Raw genomic sequence first — 27,622 nt, 5'->3', positions numbered from 1 at the left:
AATACATATTGAAATATAGTATTTTATGGAAATATATTTATTATAAATACATATCGAAATATAGTATTTACACATATAATGAACAGTATAATAATTTACTAGTGTAAATAATCACCTGCAGTGATTATTTCAGTCACTTCTGAGACAACACCCGTCTCTTACCCGATGAGCTCTTCTACTTCTTCGAGGCTTTTCCACGTTTAGTTCCAGCACTGACTGGAGCACTAAAACACTAGGATAAAGACACCACACATCGGGAATATCCGCGATTCCCTGCGGACACCGGTGTTTAAACTTCCCGGCGATTCCAGCTCGGTGTGTCAGCCTTCGGGCGCCGCCCACCCGGCAACCGGCGGAGCGCTTTGGGCGGCGCACCCGGAAGTGGGGGAGCGCTCAGAGCGGCGCACCCGGAAGTGGCGGGAGCGGGAGGTTCGGCTCGAGCATCTTCGTGATGGCGGCGGCGGCGCCGCTGCGCGTGTGAGTGGGACCGGACGGGATGGGAACGGGGCGGGACACGGGATGAGGTGGTGGTTGGTGGGGCCGGGGCTGGACCGGACCGTGCCATGTCGGCCGCTCTTACCGTGCGGTGTCCCGCAGGCTGGCGTGTGGCGACGTGGAGGGGCGGCTGGAGGCGATCTTCGGGCGGGTCCGCGCCATCCAGGCCAAGAGCGGCCGCTTCGATGTAAGGCTCGTGGGGCTTGTGGGGGGGGAAGGTGGGCCTGGTGCCGTTCCCGCGGGGGTGCCGTTCCCGTCCCGGCACGGCCGAGGCCGGAGCCTGCCCGGGGTGGGGTTTCCATAGCCGCGGTGCTCGGGTGGCTGTTGCTGTCCCGTCCCTCCGTGACAGCCATGCTTCTCCTTCTGCTCGGTGTGAGGAAGGGTTTGCAGCCCCCCAGCCCTCCCTGCCCGGCCCCAAACGATTGTGTGGAGCTGTGACCTGTGCACAGAAGGCGGGAGAGCAGCTGCCCGTACTTTTAGACCCCTTGATGTTGCGTTTAACGCAGATAAACAGAGAGGAATCTCTTCAGTTCAGCAAACCAAGTGCTACTGAAGCGGTGCAAGCAAAGCCTTTGTGTGTGTGTTCTGTCTGTGGTGGAATAAACTCCTGCTTTATCTGCTGTTTTTAGATGCTTTTGTGTGTCGGGAATTTCTTTGGCTCGACTTCCGAGGCAGAATGGGCCGAGTACCGCACGGGGGCCAAGAAAGGTAAGGGAGGAGGGAGGAGGGCGGTGTCACTGTGAGTGTGTCACTGCCGGGGGCTGGCACTGTGCTGTTATAGCAGTTATACTACAGGAGGGAAAGATGGCTCTGGCTGGCACACCCCTGCCTTTAGGATTGTGCATCACTTTGGGGTTCATTTTACACGAGGTGTGTGTGGAGCAGGAGTTGTTCCCCTCCTGCAGCTGTGGGAGCTCCAGCTTCCCTCTGCAGGAAGGTTTCTGGTGCTGCTGCTGCCAGAGGGTGCTGGGTGGGGTTCCTGGGCAGTGTGGGCTGGGAGCTGCAGTTGAAGCTCACTGAGTGCACGGGGTTCTCTCCCTCAGCTCCAATCCCAACCTACGTGCTCGGTGCCAACAGCCCGGACACCCTGAGCTACTTCCCAGACGTCAGTGGCTGTGAGCTGGCTGAGAACATCACCTACCTGGGTAAGGCTGAGGGGCTTTGGGGTCAGCCTGTGCCTGCTGGGGCTCTCAGGAACCTTCTCTCACCTTCCCACTGAAACACCTTCTTTTTGCTGGGAGTTTTCAGTGATATTTTTTATCCTGTGGTTCAGACTGGTACAGTCTCTGTAAAAAGAAAACTCTTCTTCCTTGATTTGTGATTTTTTTTTTCATTTCTCTCATACTGCTCATTCCTCTGCTGAGCAGAAGGAGTAGAGGTTGCAACAGGCTGTTCTTTGAAGTAATTTGTAACAGAGCAGGATGTTACAACAGTCCTTTGAACTATTAGAAAGCACTTCTTTTGAATAATTGCCAGTTATTCTTTTGAAATAGAAATGTGTTCAGTTTCACAAAAAAATGCACAATTATCAGGGTTTGTCCCTTGCTTTATCTTCCTGCATGTCAGTACTTAGAAATAAGGTTGTACAACTAAAAGTAATTTCTGTTTGTTGGTCAAATAAAAAAAATGAGAGTGTTCTGAAATTTTTTACATTTTTATTCTTCTGTTAAAACTACTTCAACTATTTTTCGCTTTATCTAAATTGGTAGATTTCTAAATGTAATACTGCTTTTAAATAAGGATATATTTTTATTTAGAATTGTTAATTTTCTAAATTAACAGCTTAGCAAATCAGCAGTAACTCCAAACCATTTCTGTAATAATGAATTTGTATTTATTATCTTTGGTTTAGGAGAAGTTATTCTAAACTTCTTGCATTCACCTATGTGTAAGATCATATTGTCCTTCCACTCCTGCTTTTCCCTCAACTGAGCCTTCTTCTCCTTGACTGCAATATTCATTCAATTTTATTCCAGGCCCTTCTACTCCAAAACTCTTTACCTTTATATCTTTTCTCAATTTTCTTTATTTCAGAAATTATTTGTTCAGTCAGTTCCTTTATTTATTCTTCTTATAGCATGCCTGTCTTATTTCCAGAGCATGCCTGTCTAAATTCACAGCTCAGCAAATCAGCAGTAGCTCCAAACCATTTCTGTAATAATAAATTTGTATTTATTGTCTTTGGTTTAGGAGGAGTTATTCTAAACTTCTTGCATTTACCTATGTGTGAGAAATCATGTGGTACAATATTGTCCTTCCGCTCCTGCTTTTCCCTCAACTGAGCCATCTTCTCTTTGACTCAGATATTCATTCAACTTTATTCCAGGCTCTTCTACTCCAAAACTTTTTACCTTTCTATCTTTTCTGAATTTTCTTTATTTCAGAAATTATTTCTTCTGTGAATTCCTTTATTTATTCTTCTTATAGCATGCCTGTCTTATTCCCAGAGCATGCCTGTCTAAATTCACAGCTCAGCAAATCAGCATTAGCTCCAAAGCCAATTCTGTAATAATAAATTTGTATTCATTACCTTTGGTTTAGGAGAAGGTATTCTAAAATTCTTGCATTTACCTATGTGTAAGATAATATTGTTCTTCCACTCCTGCTTTTCCTTTAGTTGAGCCTTCTTCTCCTTGACTGCAATATTCATTCAGTTTTATTCCAGGCTCTTCTACTCCAGAACTTTTTACCTTTATATTTTTTCTCAATTTTCTTTATTTCAGAAATTATTTGTTCAGTCAGTCCCTTTATTTATTCTTCTTATAGCATGCCTGTCTTATTCCCAGAGCATGCCTGTCTAAATTCACAGCTCAGCAAATCAGCATTAGCTCCAAGCCATTTCTGTCATAATGAATTTGTATTTATTACCTTTGGTTTAAGAGAAGTTATTCTAAACTTCTTGCATTTACCTATGTGTGAGAAATCATGTGGTGTAATATTGTCCTTCCACTCCTGCTTTTCCTCTAGTTGAGCCATCTTATCTTTGACTCAGATATTCATTCAGTTTTATTCCAGGCTCTTCTACTCCAAAACTTTTTACCTTTCTATCTTTTCTCAATTTTCTTTATTTCAGAAATTATTTGTTCAGTCAGTTCCCTTATTTATTCTTCTTGTAGCATGCCTGTCTTATTCCCAGAGCATGCCTGTCTAAATTCACAGCTCAGCAAATCAGCAGTAACTCCAAACCATTTCTGTATTAATAAATTTGTATTTATTATCTTTGGTTTAGGAGAAATTATTCTAAACTTTTTGCATTCACCTATGTGTAAGATAATATTGTCCTTCCACTCCTGCTTTTCCTCTAGTTGAGCCATCTTCTCTTTGACTCAGATATTCATTCAGTTTTATTCCAGGCTCTTCTTCTCCTAAACTTTTTACCTTTATATTTTTTCTCAATTTTCTTTATTTCAGAAATTATTTGTTCAGTCAGTTCCTTTATTTATTCTTCTTATAACGTGCCTGTCTTATTCCTAGAGCATCTGTCATATTCCCAGAGCATGCCTGTCTCTGTAGGGAAGGTTTAAATGTGATTTTGCTGTGTGCCTGTAATGCAGTAGCAGAGGTGACAAGCAAAGTGTAGCAAAGATAAAAGTAAAAACTAATTTATTTCCAGAATTGCCACCAGGCCAAAACTATAACAAAGTAGAGGCACTTGGATGTGTGATTGGTGTGGATGAGTTTTTGGGAAGCAGGGTGGCAGGGAGAAGGGGGAGCACCGGGGTTTGTGTGTGGGCAGGCTCGGGTTTGCGCTGTGGCACCGATCGATGCCATCGCACATGAGCTGCCTGTGGGGGTGGCTCAGTGACAGCAGTGACAGCCAGGCAGCACTGCTGCTGCTGCCCTGCCCAGGGGACTGTGGCACGCTCAGGGCTGTGTGTGTGTGTGTCCCTGCAGGCCGCAGGGGTGTGTACAGCGGCTGCTCAGGGCTGCAGATCGCCTACCTGAGCGGCACCGAGGCGCAGCAGCAGCCGGAGCCCGCGCACTGCTTCAGCGCCAAGGACGTGGCTGAGCTGAAAACCTCTCTGCTGGCAACCCCAAACTTCAGGGGTGTGGATATACTGCTGACCTCCCCCTGGCCCAGAGATGTGGGCACTTTTGGCAACAGCGCGGTGAGTGTTCTGTTCTGGGGTTTCACTGAGCATTGCCTCTCTGCTGCCTCTCCAAGGTCTGGTCACCCTCTCCAAGGGCTTGAGAAAGCTGGGAGTAAAAACAGGGAGAGAAGATGTTGTGGTTCTTCAGAGAAAACTGAAAGGAGGGGGGTTTGTGAGACTTCAGGGTACTTTAACTGCCCCTGCCACTTTTTGTTTTGGTGTTGATTTCCTTAAGTATCAGTCAGACTCTCTCCAAGTGCTTGAGAAAGGTGGGAGTAAAAACAGGGAGAGCAGATGTTGTGGTTCTTCAGAGAGAACTGAAGGGAGGGGGATTTGTGAGACTTCGGGGCATTTTATCTGTCCCTGCCACTTTTTAAGTGTTTGGGTGTTTATTTCCTTAATTATCAGTCAGACCCTCTCCAAGAGCTTGAGAAAGCTGGGAGTAAAAACAGGGACCGAAGATGTTCAGGTTCTTCAGAGAGAACTGAAGGGAGGGGGATTTGTGAGACTTCAGGGCATTTTAGCTGTCCTTGCCACTTTTTGTTTTGGTGTTTATTTCCTGAAGTATCAGACCCTCTCCAAGTGCTTGAGAAGGGTGGGAGTAAAAACAGGGAGAGCAGATGTTCTGGTTCTTCAGAGAAAACTGAAAGGGGAGGGATTTGTGAGACTTCAGGGTATTTTAGCTGTCCCTGACACCTTTTAAGTGTTTTGGTGTTTATTTCCTTAAGTATCAGGTGGTCTGGTTCTTCCTCAGTCTGGATTTTGAGGGTGTTGTTTCATTTGTGTCCAGTTTTGTTGTGTTAGTGTTCCTCAGCAGAAGTGATTTTCAGATGATTTGAAACCTGTCTGCACAGCAAGGCCACACATGTGGCAAAAGAACATTTTTTACTTTCTCTCAGATTTTTCCAATATCCAAAAAGAGTTACAATCCTCAGTTTAAATGCATGAGGAACCTTCCCTCACAGCATGGTAACCAACCCTGCTGCCCTTGGGGGTTGTAGAGAAAGATTTGTTGAGATGTTGTGGCTCAGAGAGAAAACTCAGATCTCAGAAGTTCCCATGTAGTTGTTCTATGTCATTCTATGTTTGACTTCCCTTGGCATGAATTTTCTGGGAATGTACTCACTGGAGTGTACAGAGAAGTATATTAAACCTGTCTTTTCCTGCTCTTGGAGAGGTTTAAATAAAGCTTGGTTTGTGTTTTGTAGGGAGAAATAGATACCAAGAAGTGTGGCTCCAGGCTGGTAGCAGATCTAGCTGCAAGTCTCAAACCAAGGTACCATTTTGCTGCCCTGGAGAAGACCTACTATGAAAGACTTCCTTACAGGTTTGTAAAATCATGTGAAATCTCATTTCTTTTCAAGTAAGGGTTCAGTTTTTAAGGAACACAGGAGGATTGCTGTGCTGTCTGAGTATCTTCATGGCAGGCAGGGGTTCTCCCACTGTCCTTTCAATACTTTATGTGCCATTACAGCCAGGTGTTGCTTCCTTACAGGAATCACATGGTGCTACAGGAGACCCCACAGCATGTCACCAGGTTTATTGCCCTTGCTGATGTTGGCAATACAAGCAAGAAAAAGGTACTGACACCCTTGAATTTTCCTTCTTTTCTCAAGTACAGTAATGGGGCAGTGAGAGCAGTTAGAGGACAACTTCAGGCACCTAAAAGCTTGGCTGAAGTGGAGGTATCTGTCTCACTTGAGTAATAGGTAGCACTTGCTTGTTATGTCACAAGGGCTGCACATGGTGTTCTGAGGCACAAACCACTGAAAATAAACTTCTGGCATGAGGTTTTTAACCTGTCTCTCTTCTCCCCCTTAAGAAAGTTAAGGAATATTGGTTGGTAGTTAAGGATACACAGGATCCAGGCCTGGTAACAAAAAAGGCCAGAAGGAAGGCCTGGAAACGGGCAGGGACCAAGGATGCACTGCATGAACTCCTGGGTGGGGACACTGGCACAGGGGCTGTGTTTTTCCATGCCCTGCCTTGGCACAAACGCTGATGTGCTGAGGGGTGTGGAGCTGCTCTGGGGTGTGTTAGTTCATAAATGATGGCAGGAGCTGCCTGTCCCTGATTGCCTGTGTTTGTTGCAGTACCTCTATGCCTTCAGCATCGTGCCCATGAGCTCCATGGACCCTGCAGAGCTGGTGAAGCAGCCTCAGGATGTCACCGAAAATCCCTACAGGAAACTCAGGAAGGAGGCTCCCAAGAGCAAAGCCCCTCTCTCTGCAGAGGTACTGCCCTGTGCTCCTCCCCCTGGGCCTTCCTGCTGCACTCTCTGTGCTCACAGCACTGCTTGGCTTTCCCTTTGGGATATCTCTGTCCAAAACTCAGTGCTCACAGCACTGCTTGGCTTTCCCTTTGGGATATCTCTGTCCAAAACTGCTGTGGAGACAGGCTGAGGGAGCTGAGGCTGTTCAGCCAGGAGAAGAGAACTTATTATGGCCTTTCATGTCTTAAAGAAGGACTATAAGAAATATGGGGACAAGAATTTTTTCCTCTTCAGCATTAAAGCCTTCTCATGGCATTTGGCTCTATGAGATAACTCAATCAAATGTTTTTAACCTCTGGAGAGTCTGTGGCAGGTTAACATCTCTAGGAAATAAAGCCATTCTTTTGGCACTGGCTGGCAAATGAAAAGATTTGAATAATCCATAAAATCTGGCAATTCTGAATGATCAGCATAAGGTTAAATAGGAGAGCATAATGATTTGGGGCAGCTCTCCCTGAAGTTTTTCCTGACTGAAGCAGATAAAGCCTGCTGCATTACTAGGAGGACAGGACAGGTCATTCTGTTCAGGCATTTCTTCCTGGAAAGGGTGCTCAGGCCTTGGCAGGGGCTGCCCAGGGAGTTCCCATCCCTGGAGGTGTCCAGGGAAGGGCTGGAGGTGGCTCTCGGTGCTCTGGGCTGGGGACAAGGTGGGGATCATGGGGATGGTGGGGACAGCTTGGACTCCATGGGCTGGGAGGGCTTTTCCACCCTCAGAGATTCTGTGATATTGATGATTTTCAAAAGTGGTTCACAGCTCTTCAGGAAAAATCAAATCAAATCTATATCCTGTCATTTTCTATGATGCAGCTCTAACTGAACATCCTGTTCACTTTTCATTTCCTAAACAGGAAGAACCAGCCTGTCAGTTTTTCTTTGACTTGAACAAGCATCAGGGAAGGAAACGTCCCTCAGAAGGGAAGGAGAGAGGGGACTCCCAGCCTAAGCAAGCCAAGAAACCCCGTAAGTGTGAAGATGATTTTTCCCTGAGCTCTTCCCTCGAGGCTTTGGATGAACCACATCACTCCAAGTTGTTCCTCAAGCTGTTGAGCTGTAGGTGACAGGGCCAGAGAGCTCTGTCACTGCCAGCTGCTGGGGGGGATGCAGGAGGATGAAGGGTCCCTGGTTTCCAAGGGAAAATAGGCTTCAGCAGGTGAAAGAAGAGCGTAGTTTCAAAGCTCTTTGGGTCTGTGGTTAGTTGGGCTGGTGGCATTGGTTGGTTGTGGTTGGGCTGATGGCATTTACCCTCTGAACTAGACACTTCCAAAAAGCTCAGCTCAGGTATCACAGTTTGGGTGTGAATCCAAATTTGTGTTTTGGGTGTGAGGGATAGGCCAGAACTGACAAGTGTGTTTGACAGCATCTGCCCTTGTCTTTACTGTGCAGTAATTTTACCTCATTTTGATTTGTTTGCTTACATTTGCTGCTGTTTTCTTATTAGTGAGCTGCAACTACTAACTCCTGGAACTCCTAAACTCCTCCTTCATTCCAGGAGAATGGCAGTCAGCAGGGTCTGACTGCCACCTCCTCCTTTCTTGCTGGAATGTCCCTGGCCAGAGCTGTGTCCTTCTGACACCTGCAGCACTTTATAAACTGGGAAATACCAGGTTGTCTGTGTTCTGACAAATATCCCTTCTGCTAATCCTTGTTTTCTTTTCCAACAAAGCTCAACCCACAGGGCCCTGCTGGTTCTGCCTGGCCAGCCCAGAGGTGGAGAAGCACTTGGTTGTCAGTATTGGCACACATGTAAGTACCTGCAGCATGGGCTTTGCTAGGTCAGAATCATGCTAAGACATGGCAATACAAAATACCAATCTCCAATTTTAAACATAAAACAAGCAAACTTTATTTCCAGCTGGCTCTTGGGCTTGCTGTCAGTTTCTTTGCATCTCCTCTACAAACACATAAACTCGTAAAAAGTGGATTCCAGTGCCAGAACACTTTTTGATGCGCCAGCCCTCTGTTACCATCTGGCAAAACTTTTCCAGCTGGAAGAAAGCTGTAACCTGCTTTGGCAGCAGGATGCACCAGTGCCAGATCTCTCTGGGATGGCTGGTTATGGATTTGTTCTATAGAGGTGAAAAAGAAGGTGTCTCCATGCTGTACTTCAAAATGTTGACTTTGAAGCTCAGTCCATCATTGTTTTATGCACTTTGCTCAAAGTTACTGCTCCTGTACAGCATAATCCACTTACAGGGACAGGTTTGTCCACAGGTTTAGTTTAAATTTTTAAGTGGATTTTTGTGTCAGAATAAGAAATTCCTGCCTCATTGGTGAAGTTCACTGAGCAGCTTCCCTGCACACAAGGCATTCAAAAGATACTGGTTTTTTTTGTTTTTTTTTTTTGTCCTTTGGCAGTCTCTTTGTCTCTTTCTCATTCCTCTAGTGAAAAATAAATTCAATATAAAAATAAATTCAAATAAAATTACTAATAAACAATCCGTTAATAAGCAACACAGAAGACTCTCCTGTTCCTGAGGCTACTCAGAATGAGTAGTCAGAGTGTGAATTCCTACAGCACGGTGAGTAACTGGTGTGTGTTGTTTCACTCTAGTGCTACCTAGCCCTGGCCAAAGGGGGTTTGTCACCTGACCATGTCCTGATTTTGCCAATTGGGCACTATCAGTCAGTGGTGGACTTGTCTTCAGAGGTGCTGGAAGAAGTCACCAAGTACAAGGCTGCCCTAAAGGAATTTTTCAGGAGCAAGGGGAAGAGATATGTCCTGTTTGAAAGAAACTATAGGAGTCAGCATCTGCAGCTACAGGTATGGTCTGTGTGTCACCCTGAGAAAACATTAACTTGCACTGAATATAAACTCCAGATGAACTGAAAGAGCCATTTTGGGGTTTATTGTGGTGGTTGCTGTGTGTGGCAGGTCTGTAAGTGTATCAGAGCTGTGTCAGAACTACCACAGAGATGAGAAAGGAGAGGGCTGTGCTGAGAACTTTCAAGCCTGGAGTTTTCAGCTCTCTGTCCAGCTCCTACAGAACAAAAAGTCTCATGAGTTTAAGCCTGTAGAGATGGGTGCTCACCTGTCTTGTGTGATGAGGCTGAGCTGTACTGAGGAGCCACGAGCTCCAGTGATGGACTGATGGCTTTCTGCAAATGGATTGTCTTGTCTTTTATGGAAATGTTCTCTCTCTGCAGGTCATTCCTGTCCCTCTGGACCTCTGCACTTCTGAAGACATCAAGGAGGCCTTTATTACACAAGCCCAGGAGCAGCAGATTGAGCTGTTGGAAATCCCGGAGCACTCAGATCTCGCGCAAGTACGGGGCCAGATTTCATCTCACTTCCCCCTGTCCTGCCCAAGCTGCTCTTCCCCTCTGAGCTCACTCTGTGGGGTGGGGTCAACCTCTTGAAGGCAGAATCTCATGGGCTTGATCTGGGGGTGTGCCAGGATTCTGCTCTGGGAGAAGTTCCCATGAACAGCTTATGATTTCTCAGCTGAGAATTGGGAGTGTGGCCTCGTCCTCCAAGAATGTGTTGTACTGGGCTGGGGTGACCTCAGTGATGTTGGGAATTACCAGACCTGCCTGCATCTCATTTAGTCACTCACAGCAGAATTAAACCTCAAAATACCATAGGTGATCCCAGCAGGAAGTGACCCACTGCTCCTTCCTCCGTGGAAGGTATTGTTTGAGCTCAGACTCTGACCTCAGGCAGTTTGTGGGGTTATTTTTACAAGTTTCCTCCCAGGAGAGAGGACAGTGGCATGGGGACAGCTGTGTCCCCAGCCCCTGAACTGGCTGGGAAGAGGCTCTGCCTGTGCCCTGGTGGCTCTTCTCAGAAGGGTGATTAGGAAGGAGCTGTCCAGGAGGGACATTGGAAGGGGCTGTCCAGGAGGGACATTGGAAGGGGCTGCCCAGGGAGGGGACATTGGAAGGGGCTGCCCAGGAGGGACATTGGAAGGGGCTGCCTGGGGAGGACATTGGAAGGGGCTGCCTGGGGAGGTGGTGGAGTTGCCAGCCCTGGAGGTGTCTGTGGTACGGACTGGCATGGCAGTTGGTGCCATGGTGCAGTGAACGAGCTGGTGATGGGTCATGGGTTGGACTAGATGGTGTCAGAGGTGTTTTCCAGCCGATCTGATTGTGTGGTTCCGTGGTGCAGGTGGCTCAGCCGGGGGTGCCGTACTTCTACGTGGAGCTGGACACGGGGGAGAAGCTGTTCCACCGCATCCGCGGCCGCTTCCCGCTGCAGTTCGGCAGGTGCGTGCCCGCCCCGCCCCCGAAATGACATCACTGTGATATTCGGTGACGTCAAGGTGACGCCACGGCGCTGTCGTTGCAGGGAGGTGCTGGCGAGCGAGGCGCTGCTGGCGCAGCCGCAGCGCGCGGACTGGCGGCAGTGCGCCGCCCAGCGGCCCGAGGAGGCGGCGCAGGCCCGCGCCTTCCGCCAAGCCTTCGAGCCCTTCGACTTCTCCCTCCGCGACTGAGGCGGCGCTGCCGGCGGCGGCCCCGGGCGGGCGCGGGAGGCGCCGGGCGGTGACGCGGCAAGAAAGGCGGAGTGCCGGAGCCAGCGGCCGAGCCATGGAGCGGGTCGGCCCCCCCGCGCCCGCCGCCGGCGAGCGGGCCCCCGCCGGGGCGGCGCTGCGCGGGCACCCGGCCGGCGGCTGCGGGCCCTGGGAGATGCGCGACCGCCTGGGCACCGGCGGCTTCGGCAACGTGTGCCTGTACCAGCACCAGGTGGGGCCGGGCCGGGCGGCGGGGAGGGCACGGCGCGGCCGGGCCGCGGCGGCTGACGGCGCTGTGTCCCGCAGGACTCGGGCGACCGCGTGGCCATCAAATCGTGCCGGCTGGAGCTCAGCGTCAAGAACAAGGACCGCTGGTGCCACGAGATCGACATCATGAAGAAGTGAGTGCGGCCGGCACGGCGGCACCGACACACAGGGACGGGGGACTGGCCGGGAGAGGGGAGTGCGGGCAGTGAGCCCCGCACCGGCTGGGGAGATGGGACCGTGCTGAGGGCACAGCCGGGGTCAGCCCCTTTGTCACCCGGCGTGCTGTGCCGGTTATCTCTCATCCCATGCCCCTGCCCTGGCCTGGCCTGGCAGCTGGCGGCCCCCAAACCACCTGCCCTGTTGTGCTGCCTGGGCTCCTCATTTGAAATTCCTCCCATCTCACACCACCCTGTGGGTTGAGTTTTGGTGTGATTTGGGAACACCCACGTGTTCCCATACCCTGCGGTATTTTGTTTTTGATTTAGCACCCCGAGGATCCTGGAATTGCTTTTTTACTGTTACGTTGCCGAATGTAAAGAATAAATTCTCCTTACACTTCCTCGTGAGAAAGTCCATGCTGTGTGCTGCCCACCCTCCCTGTCCAGCAGGTGAAACAGGGCTGGACACCTTTAGTCTCATGGATGTGGGGGCTGCCTCTGGGTTTTTGGGTCCCACAGAACTGCTACTGAAAGAAAGAGAGAGAGATCCTGGAGCAGGAAATGCTCTGTCCCACTGGTGGGAGCAGGGATACTCTGAGTTGTCCTCCCCGAGGATTGCAGTGACCCTGCTGTTCAGGGCTTTTCTGAGCTGCTGCTGTTGCTTTGTTACCCTCACCTGCTCATTGTGTGCCATGACATGGGGGAAAACCACTTGCAGGGAATGTGAATTTGTAAGTCAAGGCTTGGTGCTGTCTGATTTGGGTGCTGAAAGCAACCACTGAGTTATGAGCTGCTCCTCCATTGGCATCCAGAGGCTCTGGAAGATTTAGAGAGAAATAATTTTCTTTCATTTCCTTCTGGATATGTCACTTATTCTTAAGAGTAGTATGCATTAGAGACAGTCAGGAAGCAGCTGTTTGGATTCAGCTGCAGAAATTAATTTTTCCCTGTGAATATGGCTTTCACCTGCCTGGTGCAGCTACTCAGGGGGTTGTTGTGAAACTCTTGGGCTGGGGGGAGTCTGTTCCTACATACACATGCACACACACAGGGGTAATGACACTGCCAGAACTGTGCAAGAATTCACAACCTGAGTGTGGATCCCCAGCATCAAAGTCCTATACCTTGGCTTTGAGACATCATTTCTGCTCATCACTGCTTTGTGTGTTCCCAAGGTGTGGATTTAATGCATTTGGGTACTGGTAGGTGCCAGCTGATGAGTGAGCAAGGATTCCTGTGGGGAACAGAAGCTGTTCCTGGAGCATAAAATGTGATTGCTGTTGTCTCGTTCTCCCAAGAGACTTTTCATGCAGCTCTCTGTGTGCTTAGGCTGAACCATCCCAACGTGGTCAGAGCCTGTGAGGTTCCTGAGGAGATGAACTTCCTGGTGAATGATGTTCCTCTCCTGGCCATGGAGTACTGCTCAGGGGGTGACCTCCGCAAGGTAACGCCTGCTTTGCTTCCAGAAAAACCAAACAACCCAAACTGGGCCTGTCAGTGCTGCTCCTTCACCAGGGCTGCTCTGGGGACCTTCTCTTTTTGGGTATGGTGCTTTGAGAAGGCTGAGCTAGAACAGAGACCAGACAGAGTTACAGAATAAAGCAGGGATTTATTAAAAGGATCTCCTCAATGGATTCACCTTGGGCAGCACAAGAGCCCAGCCAGGGCTGCACCCAAGGTGAACCAAAATGGGCACAAAATGGACACCTCTCACAGGGTCTCTCACTTTTATAAGTTCTGGAGTTCACTGTCCAATTACAGCTTTAGCTTATGAAGTCCCAGCCTGTTTGTCTTTCTCTCTTCAGCCCACTTTATTTATGCTCTTGAGCCTGAGATTTGGATCATTTGTCCTTGGTCCCCAGCTGGAGCAGGAATTGTTTTGTCTCCCTGCTCTGTGCACAGAGCTCACCATCCCTTAATGTAAAGCCCATACCCACACACTAAAGCAGCACAGAATCTGAAAAATATAAAAGCTAAACCTGAGGCATCAGGTACAGGTGTGAGGAAGTTAATGTAGAGTGAGAAAAAAAACCACATGTGGGAAACAAGTGTTTCTGAAACCAGAGGGCAAGCCAAGGGCAGATACTCTTTTATCCTGGTGTGTCCTTTCATGGAGCTGCTTTAGCATTAGTGCAGCTGCTGTCACCCAGCAGGTTTGGCTTTGCTGCTGTCTCCATCTGTTCAGTCTGACTGGTTGGGATTCATTTGTATCTGGTGTTACCTTGCTCTCAGCACAGGCAATGATCCTGTTTCTGCTGGGCTGGGGCCTCCAGGGATTCTGAAGCTTTGCTATTCCTGCTGAACTCAGAACTGCCAATCTGCACACTGGCAACACTTAAAAATAAAGGAGCCTTTCAGTAGTTCCCCAGGCAGTGGCTTGGTGACCTGGTAGAGTTTGTGCTCCCTTTCCATTACAGCTGGATTCAGGAAGCAGCAATTTCTGGAGGGGTGAAGCAGCAAATCCCTGTCAGGATTTGCTTAGAAATCATCTCATCTATCTGATCAGGAAACTCATTTTTCTGTAGTTTTTGTTAGTGGTGTTAAACAGCCCTGGGAGCTGCTGAATGCAGTAATCCTGTCTCATTATATGGTTTTGAGTTGTTAGAAACAGTCCAAAAGACACTTTCAAGGTTAAAGTCACAGTAAAAGAAGGGGAATATATGAAAAAGCATTTGGGGGTTGCAGACACAGGCACCTGGCCATGGTCCCAGAGACATCTGGCTGTTGTATTATTTTGTATTATTGCAGTAAACGTTTGGAGACTCCCTGAAGGTAGATTAGAGACCCTGGCTGAGAAATCAGCTCTATTTGCAATGCAGTGTTTGGTCACTTCATTTCTGATGAATCCTTAGCTGTGGCATAGATGCTGAAACAAGTTAGGAGGCAACATGCTTCCTTCCATCTGATGTTCTGTACTGCTTTAAAAAAAACATAATATTTTTTATTTCTGATTGTGTTCCTTAAATCTTTCTCTTGTTTGGCATCATTTGTGTTTCATTTAATTATTAATTTCTCCTTGTGAGTCCATCATGAGGGCTGAAGCACCTCAGTCATCTCTTAAAAGTCAGAAATTGCTGAAGCTGCTTTTATTGACAGCTCATTAAGACAGTGCTGAGGGGGAGCATCCCTTGCCTGCTTTTGTCTCCTACTCCTTTTCTTTCTGAGTTTTTTTTATGAGTTGTTTTCTTCTTGGCCATAATTTTATTGCACAAAACCAACAGCCCCATTCAGCTGGAGTGTCCTTGAGCTGTGCTGTTTGCTGAGTAGTTTCAACAGAGGATGGAAAATGTTGGGTTTTGCTGTTAACTGTTACAAGTGTGGATCTGAACATGTTTTGCTTTTTTGTAGTTGCTAAACAAGCCAGAAAACTGCTGTGGGCTGAAGGAAAGTCAAATCCTTTCTCTGCTTAGTGACATTGGTATGTAGTCAATGCTTTCTTTTTGTTTGTTTTTTTGTTTGTTTCTAAGTGTAGTGGCCTTTTCCTTTTTCAGCTTACCATGAAAAAGGAACTAAAATGAACAGAGTGTTAAAAAAATCAGGCCCTTGGAAAGTACCTGATTTTTGGACATCATGGGAAGGAAGAGCTGTCTGATAAAGGGCAGTGCCTGGGTTTCTTTAGGAAAAAGGTTTTCCAGGAAAGCTCCTTGTTTTTTTAATTCTCTTACAGATAACCTGTCACTGCTTGTAGGAAGAGCTGGTTTTGGCATGAGAAAGTATTTTAGAGTACTGGCCTGGACTTTTGTCCTTTCAGTGCTCAAGAAGACTTCCAGCTGAATTCCTGAAATAAAAACCAACTCTGCTTGCTTTATCCTTGTTCCCCTTCCAGAATGTTTTTGGTTTTGTTTTTTTTTTTTTTTTTTTTTTTCATAATAAGTTGAGTGTCTTTGGCTTGTCTTTGCAAAGATGTGAAAATGCAGTGGAGAAGAAACACAAGTTTGGAAGCTATTTAATGTAGAAATGAGTGGTGGTAAATCATGGAAGGCTGGGAATTTGCCCCCCAGTATTAAGTTTTCATCAGATTTATGTTTAATTAATGTAGATTTTATTTTGAGTAAAATCAAACACGTGTCTTCCAGGGTCTGGTATCCAGTATTTGCATGAGAACAGAATTATTCACAGAGATTTAAAGCCTGAAAATATTGTTCTTCAGGATGAAGGTGGGAAGGTAAGTCAAGTGTGTTTCCAATGTCATTTCTGGAAGTTGTCACATTGAACTGGACTGAAAACTGAACTGTGCATTTACTAAAAGCTTTAACACTGTTGCTGAAGCTTTGCCATGGACTTTCTCCAGAATTTCCACTCTGGCTTTCCTCATGAGAGTATTCTGTGGCTGTCACTGAGCAGATTTTGGGTTGTTTGATGTTTTTTTCCCCTCAGCCTTTGCTCTTCTGATGAACTGTTTAAACTGTTTGCAGATTGTTCACAAAATAATAGACCTGGGATATGCAAAGGATCTGGATCAAGGAAGTTTATGCACTTCATTTGTTGGAACATTGCAATATCTGGTAAGATGTATTTTTTTAGTGTCACCAGCACTGGGGCAGGGCAGCTGTGGCTTGGCACTGCCAAGGGCTGAAACCTCCAAAAATGGAGATCCTGGGACCTGTCCCAAGGGTATCCCCTCTCAGGGAGCCACACCTGGATGCCACTTTGCCTCTGCAGAAATGCAAGGAAACACCTCAGTCAAAGTGTCTTTTTATGATCGTTTTTAGGCTCCAGAACTCTTTGAGAACAAATCCTACTCAGTTACTGTTGATTACTGGAGCTTTGGGACAATGGTGTTTGAATGCATTGCAGGATTTAGACCTTTCTTACATAATCTGCAGCCATTTGCCTGGTAAGACCCTAATTCTGGAAGAGGTGCTTGGAAGGGCTAATACTTAAACCTGTCTGAAAGACTTTAACCTGCACATGGAGGTTTCTGCTTGTCTTCCTCTGCCTGGAGTGTTTGTTTGCTTGGTTTTTAAAAGGGTGGCTCTGTAACAGAAAAAAATAGGAAACTTGGGTTTCTGTTAGAACAAGAGAAGAGGTAAATCTTTCCAGAGGCAGAGTTTATTGGAAGGGCTCCTCTTTCACATGGAGATGTTCTGGGTGGATTGAAAAATGCATCTTTGTCCTGAAAGATGAGTTTGTTTTCTAAAGCTGCTGGACACTGGCCTCTTTCTGCTGTCTTCAGTTGCTCCCTTACAAAACTAACACTCCTCAGCATATACACAGAGGATTTTATTTCCCAGGCATGAAAAGATCAAGAAGAAGGATCCAAAGCACATCTTTGCCTCTGAGGAGATGAACGGGGAGGTTCGTTTCAGCACCCACCTGCCACAGCCTCACAGCCTCTGCAGGTAGGTGTGTCCTCACCACAGGGGACACTTCTGGCCTTCCAAACTGAGGCCTCTTCCTCCTTTATCCAAGCTTGAGAGCTCCTCATTCTTTCTCCAGGGTGTTTCAAGCTCCTGGCAAGCTGCTGTGTGCTGTTAAGGGACAGCCTGTAGCTCTTTTTTGGGTACTTCGAGCTCTCTGGTGCCTGTTGCCCACAAAGATGGTCAGAGCACACAAGGAGAGGTCCTGCTTCAGCCTGGTGAAGGCCTCCCCTTTCTTACAGCCCTTCTGCTTTAGTTTGATTGTAGAACCCATGGAAAACTGGTTGCAGCTGATGCTGAACTGGGATCCACAGCAGAGGGGGGGAGGTTCAGATCCTGAGACCAATCGTCCCAGGTGTTTCCTGATCATGGATCACATACTGAATCTGAAGGTGAGTGGGGGCTCTTACTGGGTGTAAAGGCCTTCTGAAAGCATCCCAGAGGACTGAGTGTTCAGTGGAGCAAAGCTGTAATCCTGGCATCACCCAGCTTCCAGGCTCAGGAGGAGTTGTTCTTCCTGGTGTCAGGAAGTGAGTGCATACACAGCATGATCAGTACATACTAGAAGACAAAACAACTCCTGCAATATTAATCTCTAGCTTTACATTTGGAGTAAAAGGATGACCCTGTATTACTGTTTGTTATCTTGGAAAGGGCTCACCAGGATCAAATAAGATTTAATATTTGCTAATAACAGTTTTCCCAGATTTCCCTGTTGATGCTGTGACCTCTGGGTGTATTCATGTGCTATAGTAGTAGTTCCTGTAGTGGAACAGAGGTGCAGTGTAGTAGAACAGATTTTTCCTCTTCAAACAATTACTTGAGCTTTGCTGGAGTCACACTAGCCAAGGCAAACCTGTGTAGAAACAGGAGGATAATTTTGTCTCAGTTCTTTTGATGTAATTAAGCTGCAGCAGGGTTTGTGAAGGGTCTTAGTGGGTTGAATTATCGATTTTTCTGACATTAAAAGTTACAGGCCCAGGCTTTGAGTTTTTTATGTGAGGCTTTCCTTCTGAAGTGATTATTGTGGTTATTAAATCCAAATTATGCTCTCATTCTGCTCTGTGCTCCATCCCAGGCTTGTGTGCCTTTGTCTTTGATATCCAAGGATTTGTAATCTACTTGTCCTCTTTTTACAGATAGTACACATCCTAAACATGACCTCTGCCAAGATTGTGTCCTTCCTTTTGCATCCTGAGGAAAGCCTTCATTCCCTTCAGAATCGTATTGAGTTTGAGACTGGAATAAGCACAGGAAATCAGGAGCTGCTGTTGGAAACAGGGATTTGCCTGGACCCTAGGAAACCTGCTTCCCAGTGTGTTATTGATGGTGTGGTAAGGAGGAGTCTGTCCATGTCTTCCATGTTCTCACAGAATTTAAAATCTTAGGGAAGATAAATGGCCTGAGTCTTCTCCCACATGAGACAGTTTGCTCTGTAAATGTAGCAATTCTAAAGATCTTTTATTGGGTAATGTAAGCAGGTTTCTGTACACTGCCTAAATATTTAATTAATTATTAGCAGAGAGTTCTGTCTTCCTGTAGGATCTATCAAAATAAGAGTGTCCACAATAATTAGTTCATGATGTACTGGGTTAGTAGGAGCTGCTTGGGGTTTCCCTTGTTTATATTCTCTTCTCTTTTCCTCCCAGAGAGGCTGGGACAGCTACATGGTCTACTTGTTTGACAAAAGCAAAACTGTCTATGATGGCCCCTTTGCTTCTCGGAGTCTGTCTGACTGTGTCAACTACATTGGTGAGTATGCTGAAAAGTGCTGTTCTCCTGCAAAAAGAAATGAAATCTGCTCTATAAACCCCTGTGTGTTGTCTTGAAGGGCTCTGTCTGATTCAAAGTGAGCCATATAAGAACCTGAAGCAGCCTAATTTGTGTCCTGATGACAGAGTTTGGACTTTTAGGCTGTGTATGGAAGCTGCTTCTCTGCTTTCTGCTTCCCCTGCTTGTCTGCTGAGATGACAGCAGTCACTGCACAGCCTAACAGATCTCTCTGAAAGTTTATTTATTATAAATCTGTGTCTGTATGAATGAAAGAAAAGTAGTGTCAGGGGACAGGAGATGTCTGCTGGGATACTGCATGTACAGAAAATGCCTTGTGACAGGCAGCTACTGTTCAGGAACTTAATTTTCTTTGGCCTATCTCCACTGATTTTCCTCATCTTCTGGTGTCACTCAGGTTGTTCTGTGTTCTGGGCTGTTTTGTTCTGGTGAATCTCATAGCATGACACCATTGAACTGAATCTCTTGGAGCAAAGGCTTTTTACACTGTGGTTATTGATATCCCAGTGTACTGACAGCTCCCATTTCTTTTTACACCATGGTTATTGGTACCCCAGTGTACTGACAGCTCCCATTTCTTTTTACACCATGGTTATTGATACCTCAGTGTACTGACAGCTCCCATCTCTGTTGGGGAACACACCTGCATCTTTTCCCCTTAAACATCTACATCAGGAAATCTGAGAGGAAACCTACAGAATGTTTGAAGACATTTTCAGATGAAACAGATCAGGACAGTGACCAGTATCAAGGGATTAAATGGAGCAACTAAATTTGCTACCTTGGACTTTAGAGTTTTTTGGCCAAAACCCCCCATGGGGTTTCACCTGTTCGGTCACATACCTGGGGAGCTGTGACATGAGGAGCTCATACATGCTTCAGCAGCATCACCTAGAAATTGAGCAGAACTTCCCAGGCTTTCAGGCACATGAAGCAGGAATTGGGGATGTTGTCACTGCCCTGTGTTTCTCCTGTGTTCAGTGCAGGACAGCAAAATCCAGCTGCCGATCCCGCAGCTGCGCAAGGTGTGGGCAGAAGCGGTGCACTACGTCATTGGGCTGAAGGAGGATTACAGCAGGCTCTTCCAGGGACAGAGAGCTGCCATGTGAGTTGTCACCCTTCCAGAGGGAGCAGGGCTATGCCAGCACTGAGTCTGTTTGCCTGGAATCCTGCATCTTGGGGTGTTTTTGTTCCCTGAGGTTTTACAGTCCTCTGCTGTTCTGTGCCTTTACATTATAAAACATATTTGAGCTGGAGGCTTATTCCACTCCAGGAATTGTGCTGGGTAATTCCTAACATTGATCATAACCAAAAACCACTTGAATATACTCAGAGGTTCACAGGTGTGGGAAATGGATTTTTATAAAATTTTCAAAGCTTAACAGAAGGCTCACATAGTATATATCTGTATGCAAACTTTGAGATAAGAAATGCTGACATAAAAATGCCATGGAACAGGACTGGAACTAGAAACAAGTTTCAGAGGATGGCTTGTAAGAAAGATTAGATACTTTGGAGAAATAGGACTATGAAAGATGCATTGTAGTGGGACCCAGGAGGGGTAATTTTAGATGTTGGCTTTAAGGCATTTACAGCAAAAGCTGATAGGCCAAGAAACGCTTATAATGTAATTAGGAAACAGCTTCTGATTGTGATGGTGTGAATTATAACATCTGTATTGTCACACCCTTCACATGAGACTGAAAATGGAGTAAGTTTTTAAATCACCTCTCAGTTGCCCCATCTCTGGGTCAGAAAAGGGCTCAATCTGACAGATGGGGACCTCTGGAAGTCCTCCAGCCCAATCCATTCTCAAAAAGAACCACATGCAGGCAGCTCTCAGATATTTCTGAGGGTGGAGACTCCACAACCTCTCTGGGCAGCTGGTGCCAGTGCTCAGTCCCCCTGAGAACAACAGAATTTCCCTTTTTTGAAGTCCAGGTGGGCTTTCCAGCTGATGTGTGCTGTCCTTGTTCCATGTGTTAGGCTCAGCCTCCTTCGGTACAACGCCAACCTGATCAAAATGAAGAACAACATGGTGTCAGCATCCCAGCAGCTGAAAGCAAAGCTGGAATTCTTCCACCAGAGCATTCGCCTCGACCTGGAGAGATACAGTGACCAGATGGCTTATGGCATATGTAGGTAGTGGGCAATACTTGTCTGGGTGTCTCCTGTGATCCTGGAAAGGAACTCAGCATCTTTATGGGTGTATTTTAGCTAGGGGAGGTGCAGGAGAAGAGTTTGGCAGGAGGATAAAAACCAGAATGCTTTTGGAGACCTTCAGTGATAATGAGACAGGTGATCAGCTGTTCTCCATTGAGAGTAGAAAACAGGAGCATTAATAGTACTGATGATGTAAATATTTGCTATTTATTCCTTCACAGTCTGATTCATTTGGAGTTCTGACTGGGCAAGAGCTGCTGCACTTGCTGACAGTGCTAACAAGCTGCTGTGCTTGTTAGGAGAAACCATTTGTCAGGATGAGAGATGGGTTTAAAAGCACCAGCTACAGTTTCATGTCCCAGAAACAAATAGTGCTGAGGAGAGAATAGCAAGATTTACATGTAGTTTGAATATATATGGCTAAAAAATGCAACCTGAGTCAAAAATGATGACTGGGCTGAAGGATGATGATGGAAAATGGAAAGACAATATGAGCTGGGTTTGGACAGTCTGTGTTCAATCAAAAGTGACAGTTGTTGAGCTTAATGGTGGAGTTTGAAAATTCAGAGTTGTTTTAGGCCAGTGACTGCAAGCAGTGAAGTCCTGCCTAAGGGTCTGTGTGTGAGTTAAGGTTGAGCACAGAGTTGCAGCTTTGCTGTCTCTGTGATCTCTGTCATGGCTCCTGCTGGGAGATTCAGCATCATGTTCTTTACCAATACAGGTAAAATCCAGGTCTTGCTTTATTTTTGTATCTTAATGTCTTTTTATAAATTAACACCTCTTTTTCCTTAAGCTTCAGAGAAGATGCTCAAAGCCTGGAAGGAAATGGAAGAGAAAGCCTCTCAGTGTGCACAGGTAAGGGATGTTAAAGAAGCTGCATTATCTCTGTGTGAAGGAGATTGTGACAGGAATTTAATGTGTCAGATGTGCCACTGCTGTGTCCCTTCAGTGTCTCATATCTTGCCTGCTGTGGGAATGGGAATACCATTGCAGATGCATTAAAAAAGACACAGTGTCCTGTCACCAAGTTGTTTGAATGGATTTGCACAAAAACAACAAAAGTCACCAGGCTCAGCTCTCTGAAAAAGAAAGTGAAATGCAGAGACTTATTACTTCTTGCCCAAAAGAAATGATGTTGCTATGGATCAGGAGTCTTCCTGGCTGGATTTGCTGCTCACAGAAATTCCCATTGCTGAAGCTGAAAACCAATCACTTGCTCTGCAGCAACTCCAAAATTGCAGGATTTCACTGAGGAGTGCAGACATGAATCACTGGCCTGCAGCTAGTCAATGTGCAAATCAGTTTTAAATGAGAGTCATCTATTTTTTGTTATCTAAAGGATGGATAAAAAGGTGGCTGCTTCTAGCAGAATAATTGAATTGAATTGTCTCTGGCTTTTTCCAGACAAACAGTACCCTCACCCAATTGTTACTTGGCAGACCATCAGAATTATGTTGTGTTATTCCACCTGCCCTGCCCCTTTATCAGGAATGGAAAAAGTTCATACACAGGGATATATTAGTCTGTCTAGGAGACAATCCAGAGACACAGAGAGATGGTTTATGAAGAAACTGATTTTTCTCAGCCAGTGTTGGTGGTCAGAGGTTTGGTTGTAGGTGATACCATGCACTGAGAACAAAAACCTCAATTGTAGCAGTGCTGTGCCAAAGAGCTTTTTTGTCTCCTAAACTCTGCAGGCACTTTGCCCATTATCCAAACAAGTTTTCTGGGGGTCTTTATCTCTTTGATTGAGTCTGACCTGTGGCCACATTTCCCCTCAGGCTGAAGACATTGGCCACCTGGATGAGCAGATCATGGCCCTGCACACGGAGATCGTGGAGCTGCAGAAGAGCCCCTACGCCAGGCGCCAGGGGGAGGTCATGGAGAGCCTGTAAGCCCTGGGCTCCTCATCTCCACTGCAGAAAATTGTGTTTCTGTGTCTCAGGGGGGTTTTCTGCTCTGTATCTGGTTCCCTCAGCGATTCTGAAATCCTGACCACAAGTACAGAGTAGTGTATGGTTGGTTTGAGATGCTGTTTGTAAATGGAAAGATCCCGCCACTTCTCTGTCACTGAACTGTGAAACCTCATCTTACAAGAGCCAGGACTAAGATAAATCTTGGTGTCAACTGGGGATTTCCTTTTGTGTTGGAGAGGGATGACTTTCTTACTGTTGAGTGAGGAAACTACATGACCATTGTAAAACCCTATTAAATATCTTCAGTATTTTCAAATCAAGGGTAAAGATCTCATGGGTACTTGGACATTTGGAAAGTTGATTTTTGAAAAAAAAAGTATTAAAATAGGAAAGAGCCAAATGATATTTCTGATGTTGAGAACACATAGGAAGCAGTTACTGGGCTACTGCTGAGAGCACAAGTGGCAGTTCTAAAAGAGAGGGTTTGAACAACCATTAAATCTGTTAATCAGAGCTCTTCAGAGCAACTCTGACTGTTCAGGGAGAAAATGTGCCTGCTCCTGGTGTGTTCCCCCCCTCCCTCTTTGCAAAGTTACTTTTCATCCTGTGCAGTTGCAGCAGAACTGGTGCACAGGAGAGGAAGTGGTGCAGAGGGGAAGCCACCTCCTGCAGCAGCAGCTCAAACTAATCAGGATTGTGCCTCCTTAAACATGATTTTTAAGCAATTCCACCACTGCAGACCAGGATCAGGGCTGGGAAGCTGCTCCTTGTTTCTGACAGACTGGGATTTAGAACAGGAAGGATTTTGTTCAAGGCTGGAAGTTTTCAGTGTGACTCTTTTTGAAATACTTGAAAGAGGTAATGTTTGTTTAATGGGAAGAAGAGAAGCACAGTTGTCATTGCTTGTGATGCAGCTGTCTCTTTCCATTTACAGAATATCACTAAAATTCAGGCAAAAAATGCAGAGCAGGAACAGAACAAGAATTTCTCAGGCACTTGTGCAGTCACAGTTTCAAAAATGAAATCAGATAATGAAGGATGCAGGGGAAATAAAACACAGCTGAGCCATGGGAAGATTTGAAACTGAAAATAAGCTATCTTGGGTGTGCTTTTCTGAGGAGAAATTGCATAATTGGAGAAAAAGAGAGACAGCTTTGGGGAAAGTGTTGGATTGCATCTCAGAGGGAGTATCCCTGTGTTCCAAAGGCCATGGCTGTGTCCCAGCTGTAGGAGAAGGACAAGGATCTGAGTTCAGAAAGGCATCCCTTCCCTGCAATGCTGTTTTTGAGTCATCTGGCTGTTTTTGAGACACCTGCCTGAATAATTTTCTTCTTTTTTCAAGGGAACAGAGAGCCATAGACCTGTACAAGCAATTAAAAGCACGACCTCCAGGTATGGAAGGAGATGATTTACATTTCACACTTTTACCCCATGATTAATTGTTGTGAACTGAAACCCAGGGAATGCTGTTAGGGTTTACTAACATGGTGTTTGCTGGCCCTTCCAGATCATGCCTACAGTGACAGCACAGACATGGTGAAGATCATTGTGCAGACAGTGCAGAGCCAGGACCGAGTCCTCAAGGAGCTCTTTGGCCACCTCAGGTACTTTATGCAGACAAAAAAAATTCAATTTGCAGCATTTGGAGCTTTGTAGTAGGAAGGGATAGGGAAAACCATGGAGGTCAGAGCCCAAAAAACTCCATTCACATTTCTCATAGCATTAATTTTGCTCCTCTGTGTTAAGTTTCCACTTAATTTTTAAAAACATGACTGTTAGCATCCAAGAGTTCACTTTAAAATGAGGCAAATTCTGCCAGTTGGAATTTGGAATTCGAATCTTCAAAGGAAAAAAAAAATCCTTCAAAATTCAAAGGAAAAAGAAAATTCCTTAAAATTCAAAGGAAAAAAAAAGTAGCAGTTGAGAAGACACCACAGTGATTTGTATATTAATTTTTCAAGTATCCCAGTTTTCCATTTTCCTTGAATCCCTTGAAGGTGGGGCTTTTATTTTGCCAGAATGTGCTGGGAAGTGATTTTGTGTTTGGTTTTTATTCCAGCAAGCTCTTGGGCTGCAAGCAGAAGATCATTGACCTGCTCCCTGAGATTGAAGTGGCTCTGAATAACATCAAGGAAGCTGACAACTCAGTGATGCAGATGCAGGGAAAGAGACAAAGGGAGATCTGGCATTTGCTGAAAATTGCTTGTGTGAGTAGCTGTTGGGTTATTTGCACTTTTTCCAGTGCACGAGCCAGGAAGTAAACTCAGCAAAAAGGGGTAACTGCCACACCATGGTTGTATTTTGTTTTTCCTGCAGAGAAGGGCAGTCTGAGATGGTGAAAGCAGAAGTTAAATAGGTGTTTTCCTGGTTAAAGTGTTAAAGAGTAATTTTTTTGCATAAATTACAGTGTCTGAAGCCATCTCCTGGTTCCCACATCTGTGTGTGTGTAACCAACAGTGCTTATGTGCAATCCCAAATCTTCCCTAGGTAGCACTGAAGCCTCAATTCTCCTGAATTTCTTTTTGCAGACTCAGAGCTCCTCTCGATCCCTGGTCAGCTCTAGCCTGGAAGGGACAGCCTCAACTCCAGCAGCCACTTGGCTCCCCCAGGGCTGCTCAGGGAACTCAGCTCCTCACCCTCTGTCCTCTCTGGCAGCTCCTGAAGATGGGTATGTGCTGTGTTTGTGGGGTGCCTGTGGCAGGGAGGAATGAGGAATCTGACTCCATGCTCTCAGAAGGATAATTGATTATTTTATGATACTGTATTATATTAAAGAATACAGAAAGGATACTTAAAAAGACACAGCTTGGCCCCAATTGGCCAATAAGTCAAAACAATTCACATGAAACCAATGAAACAATCTCCAAACACATTCCACATGTGAGCACAACACAGGAGAAGCAAATGAGATGAGAATTGTTTTCTTTTTTCTCTGAGGCTTCTCAGCTTCCCAGGGGAAAAATCTTGGGCAAAGGGATTTTATCAGAGAATGGGAATGTGACAGGTATGAGCTGCAGGGAGATCAGGATCTCAGGGCTTTATCCTTCCCAGAGCAGTTCCAGGAGTTTGTGTGTCACTAATGCTCTAAAGAATCAGGGATTTGGTTGAACTCTTTATTCAGAAATCTCTGCTCTCTCTTTCTGAGCCAGTTCCAGGTGCTGCATGCCCTGCTGAAGGACTGTGCCATCCATTTATTATATGAAATGTTGTTTTTCCTTGAGGCTGGATCTGGCTCTTAAGGCCCCTCTCCCTCAGTCCATGCTGAGCTCTCTGGATCTCAGGGGGTTTTTCTCTTTGCTTCATTAACAATTCCAATTATATTTTATCAGTGTGCAGCCATTTCCCTTTGTCCTGCCATCTCCAGGCAGGTTTTTGTGTCACCTACCACTGCACAAACTACATAAAATAATTTCACAAACTGCCATAAAATTAAGCTACAAATCACTTTTTTTAGCTGTTTGCTTTTGTTTTTCTTTTTTTTTTCTCTCCTCTCAGTGCAGGACGTTTTGATGGGGATGTCACTTTTAGTGCTGCTTGTAATCCATCACCTTGGCGTTTTTTTCCCTTCCTGCAGGGAGAATTTTGCTGACATGATCCGGGAGAATGTGAATTACCTGGAGCTCTTCAGCAGCATTCTGCAGGAGGTGAGGCAGGAGCAGAACAGCATGATGGTAAGTGCTGGTGCACCTGCCAGGACCTGCCTTTCAGGGGACACCCTGGGGACATGGAGAGCCCCTTGAATAGGAAAAAAGTGCTCCAAGCCCCATCCAGCCTGGCCTTGGACACTTCAGGGATTCAGGGGCAGCCACAGCTGCTCTGGGCACCCCATGCCAGTGTGCATGGATTCATGTTTATTCCCAAAATCCCACCTAGCCCTGCCCTCAGGCAGTGGGAAGCCATTCCCTGTGTCCTGGCACTCCAGGCCCTTGAAACAGTCTCTTTCCATGTTTCCTGTAGCCCCTTTAGGCACTCCAAGGCCACAGTGAGGTCACTCTGAAGCTTCTCCTCTCCAGGTGAACAATCCCAGCTCCTCCAGCCTTTGCTCAGAGGAGAGAGGAGGCACTCATCCTTTGAGAAATCCCAAACTGGAGTGGACTCATGGGGCTCCTGTGCTGTGCTGCACTCTGTTAACCCCTGGGAGCATCCTTGCTAAGGGCAATTTCTGATTTTTCATCAAACCCAGCAGCCAAACCCTGCACTCAGTTGTTTTTGTGCTTTTCTTTGCAGAGTTTCGACTGGAGCTGGCTGAAGTAGCCTCAGGAGCCAAGGTGCTGCATCACCCAAGTGCCTTCTGTGTGCTGAGGGCCGCCTTCCCTGTGGGATGGGGCGGTGTTTATTGACGTCACTGGTGTTTATTGACATCACCGGTGTTTATTGACATCACCAGTGTTTATTGACATCACCGTGTCACCCACCGGCTGTCCCCCAGGAAGCAGCGTGGGCCCGGCCCGTGGAGCCTCCTCAGGGCGGGGGGCGCGGGCAGGGCCGTGTCCCCATGAATGTATAGCGCGTGTATATATAATAAACTCTGTGCTGCCCCCCACACAGGCTCTGAGGCCTGCTCGCTGCCGCGCCGCCATTGCCAGCACGCCGTTGCCTGGCAACCCGGGCGTGCGGTGACGTCATCGCCCCGCGCCGACGTGGCGCGCCCATGGTGCCGC

The 27,622-nt window shown here is 46.4% G+C and overlaps 2 protein-coding genes across 4 annotated transcripts; both read left to right on the top strand.

The window, feature by feature from the left end:
- Positions 1–428: 428 nt before the first annotated feature.
- CWF19L1 (CWF19 like cell cycle control factor 1) lies at positions 429–11,335 on the top strand. 2 transcript variants are annotated; one of them, XM_059476613.1, is made up of 14 exons: positions 429–477; positions 598–682; positions 1,125–1,203; positions 1,539–1,640; positions 4,390–4,604; positions 5,795–5,913; positions 6,082–6,166; positions 6,680–6,820; positions 7,707–7,818; positions 8,522–8,601; positions 9,410–9,619; positions 10,003–10,122; positions 10,964–11,061; positions 11,144–11,335. In XM_059476613.1, the coding sequence occupies exons 1-14, from the start codon at positions 452–454 to the stop codon at positions 11,286–11,288; spliced, it is 1,617 nt and encodes a 538-aa protein (XP_059332596.1). In that variant the 5' UTR covers positions 429–451; the 3' UTR covers positions 11,289–11,335. The 2 variants fall into 2 exon arrangements, with proteins under 2 accessions (XP_059332596.1, XP_059332597.1); XM_059476614.1 differs by lacking the exons at positions 429–477; positions 598–682; positions 1,125–1,203; ... (1 more) ...; positions 4,390–4,604; positions 6,082–6,166 and having other exon boundaries at positions 5,804–5,913.
- Positions 11,336–11,359: 24 nt separating this feature from the next.
- Positions 11,360–27,504, top strand: CHUK (component of inhibitor of nuclear factor kappa B kinase complex). Of its 2 annotated transcripts, none has more exons than XM_059476611.1 (21): positions 11,360–11,538; positions 11,613–11,707; positions 13,061–13,175; positions 15,080–15,149; positions 15,808–15,896; positions 16,147–16,236; positions 16,444–16,568; positions 16,966–17,073; positions 17,171–17,483; positions 18,231–18,425; positions 18,741–18,843; positions 19,864–19,987; positions 20,869–21,020; positions 21,839–21,900; positions 22,827–22,936; positions 24,304–24,353; positions 24,469–24,565; positions 25,021–25,168; positions 25,490–25,629; positions 26,536–26,632; positions 27,189–27,504. In XM_059476611.1, exons 1-21 carry the CDS (start codon positions 11,383–11,385, stop codon positions 27,213–27,215), a joined length of 2,466 nt encoding a protein of 821 aa, XP_059332594.1. In that variant the 5' UTR covers positions 11,360–11,382; the 3' UTR covers positions 27,216–27,504. The 2 variants fall into 2 exon arrangements, with proteins under 2 accessions (XP_059332594.1, XP_059332595.1); XM_059476612.1 differs by having other exon boundaries at positions 11,362–11,538; positions 17,348–17,483.
- The last annotated feature ends 118 nt before the right edge of the window (positions 27,505–27,622 follow it).

Source organism: Ammospiza nelsoni, chromosome 8, assembly GCF_027579445.1.
Source record: "Ammospiza nelsoni isolate bAmmNel1 chromosome 8, bAmmNel1.pri, whole genome shotgun sequence".
Classification (NCBI taxonomy): Eukaryota; Metazoa; Chordata; class Aves; order Passeriformes; family Passerellidae; genus Ammospiza; species Ammospiza nelsoni.
The sequence above is the reverse complement of the archived record's forward strand: the minus strand, read 5'-3'. Positions and strand labels throughout refer to the sequence as shown.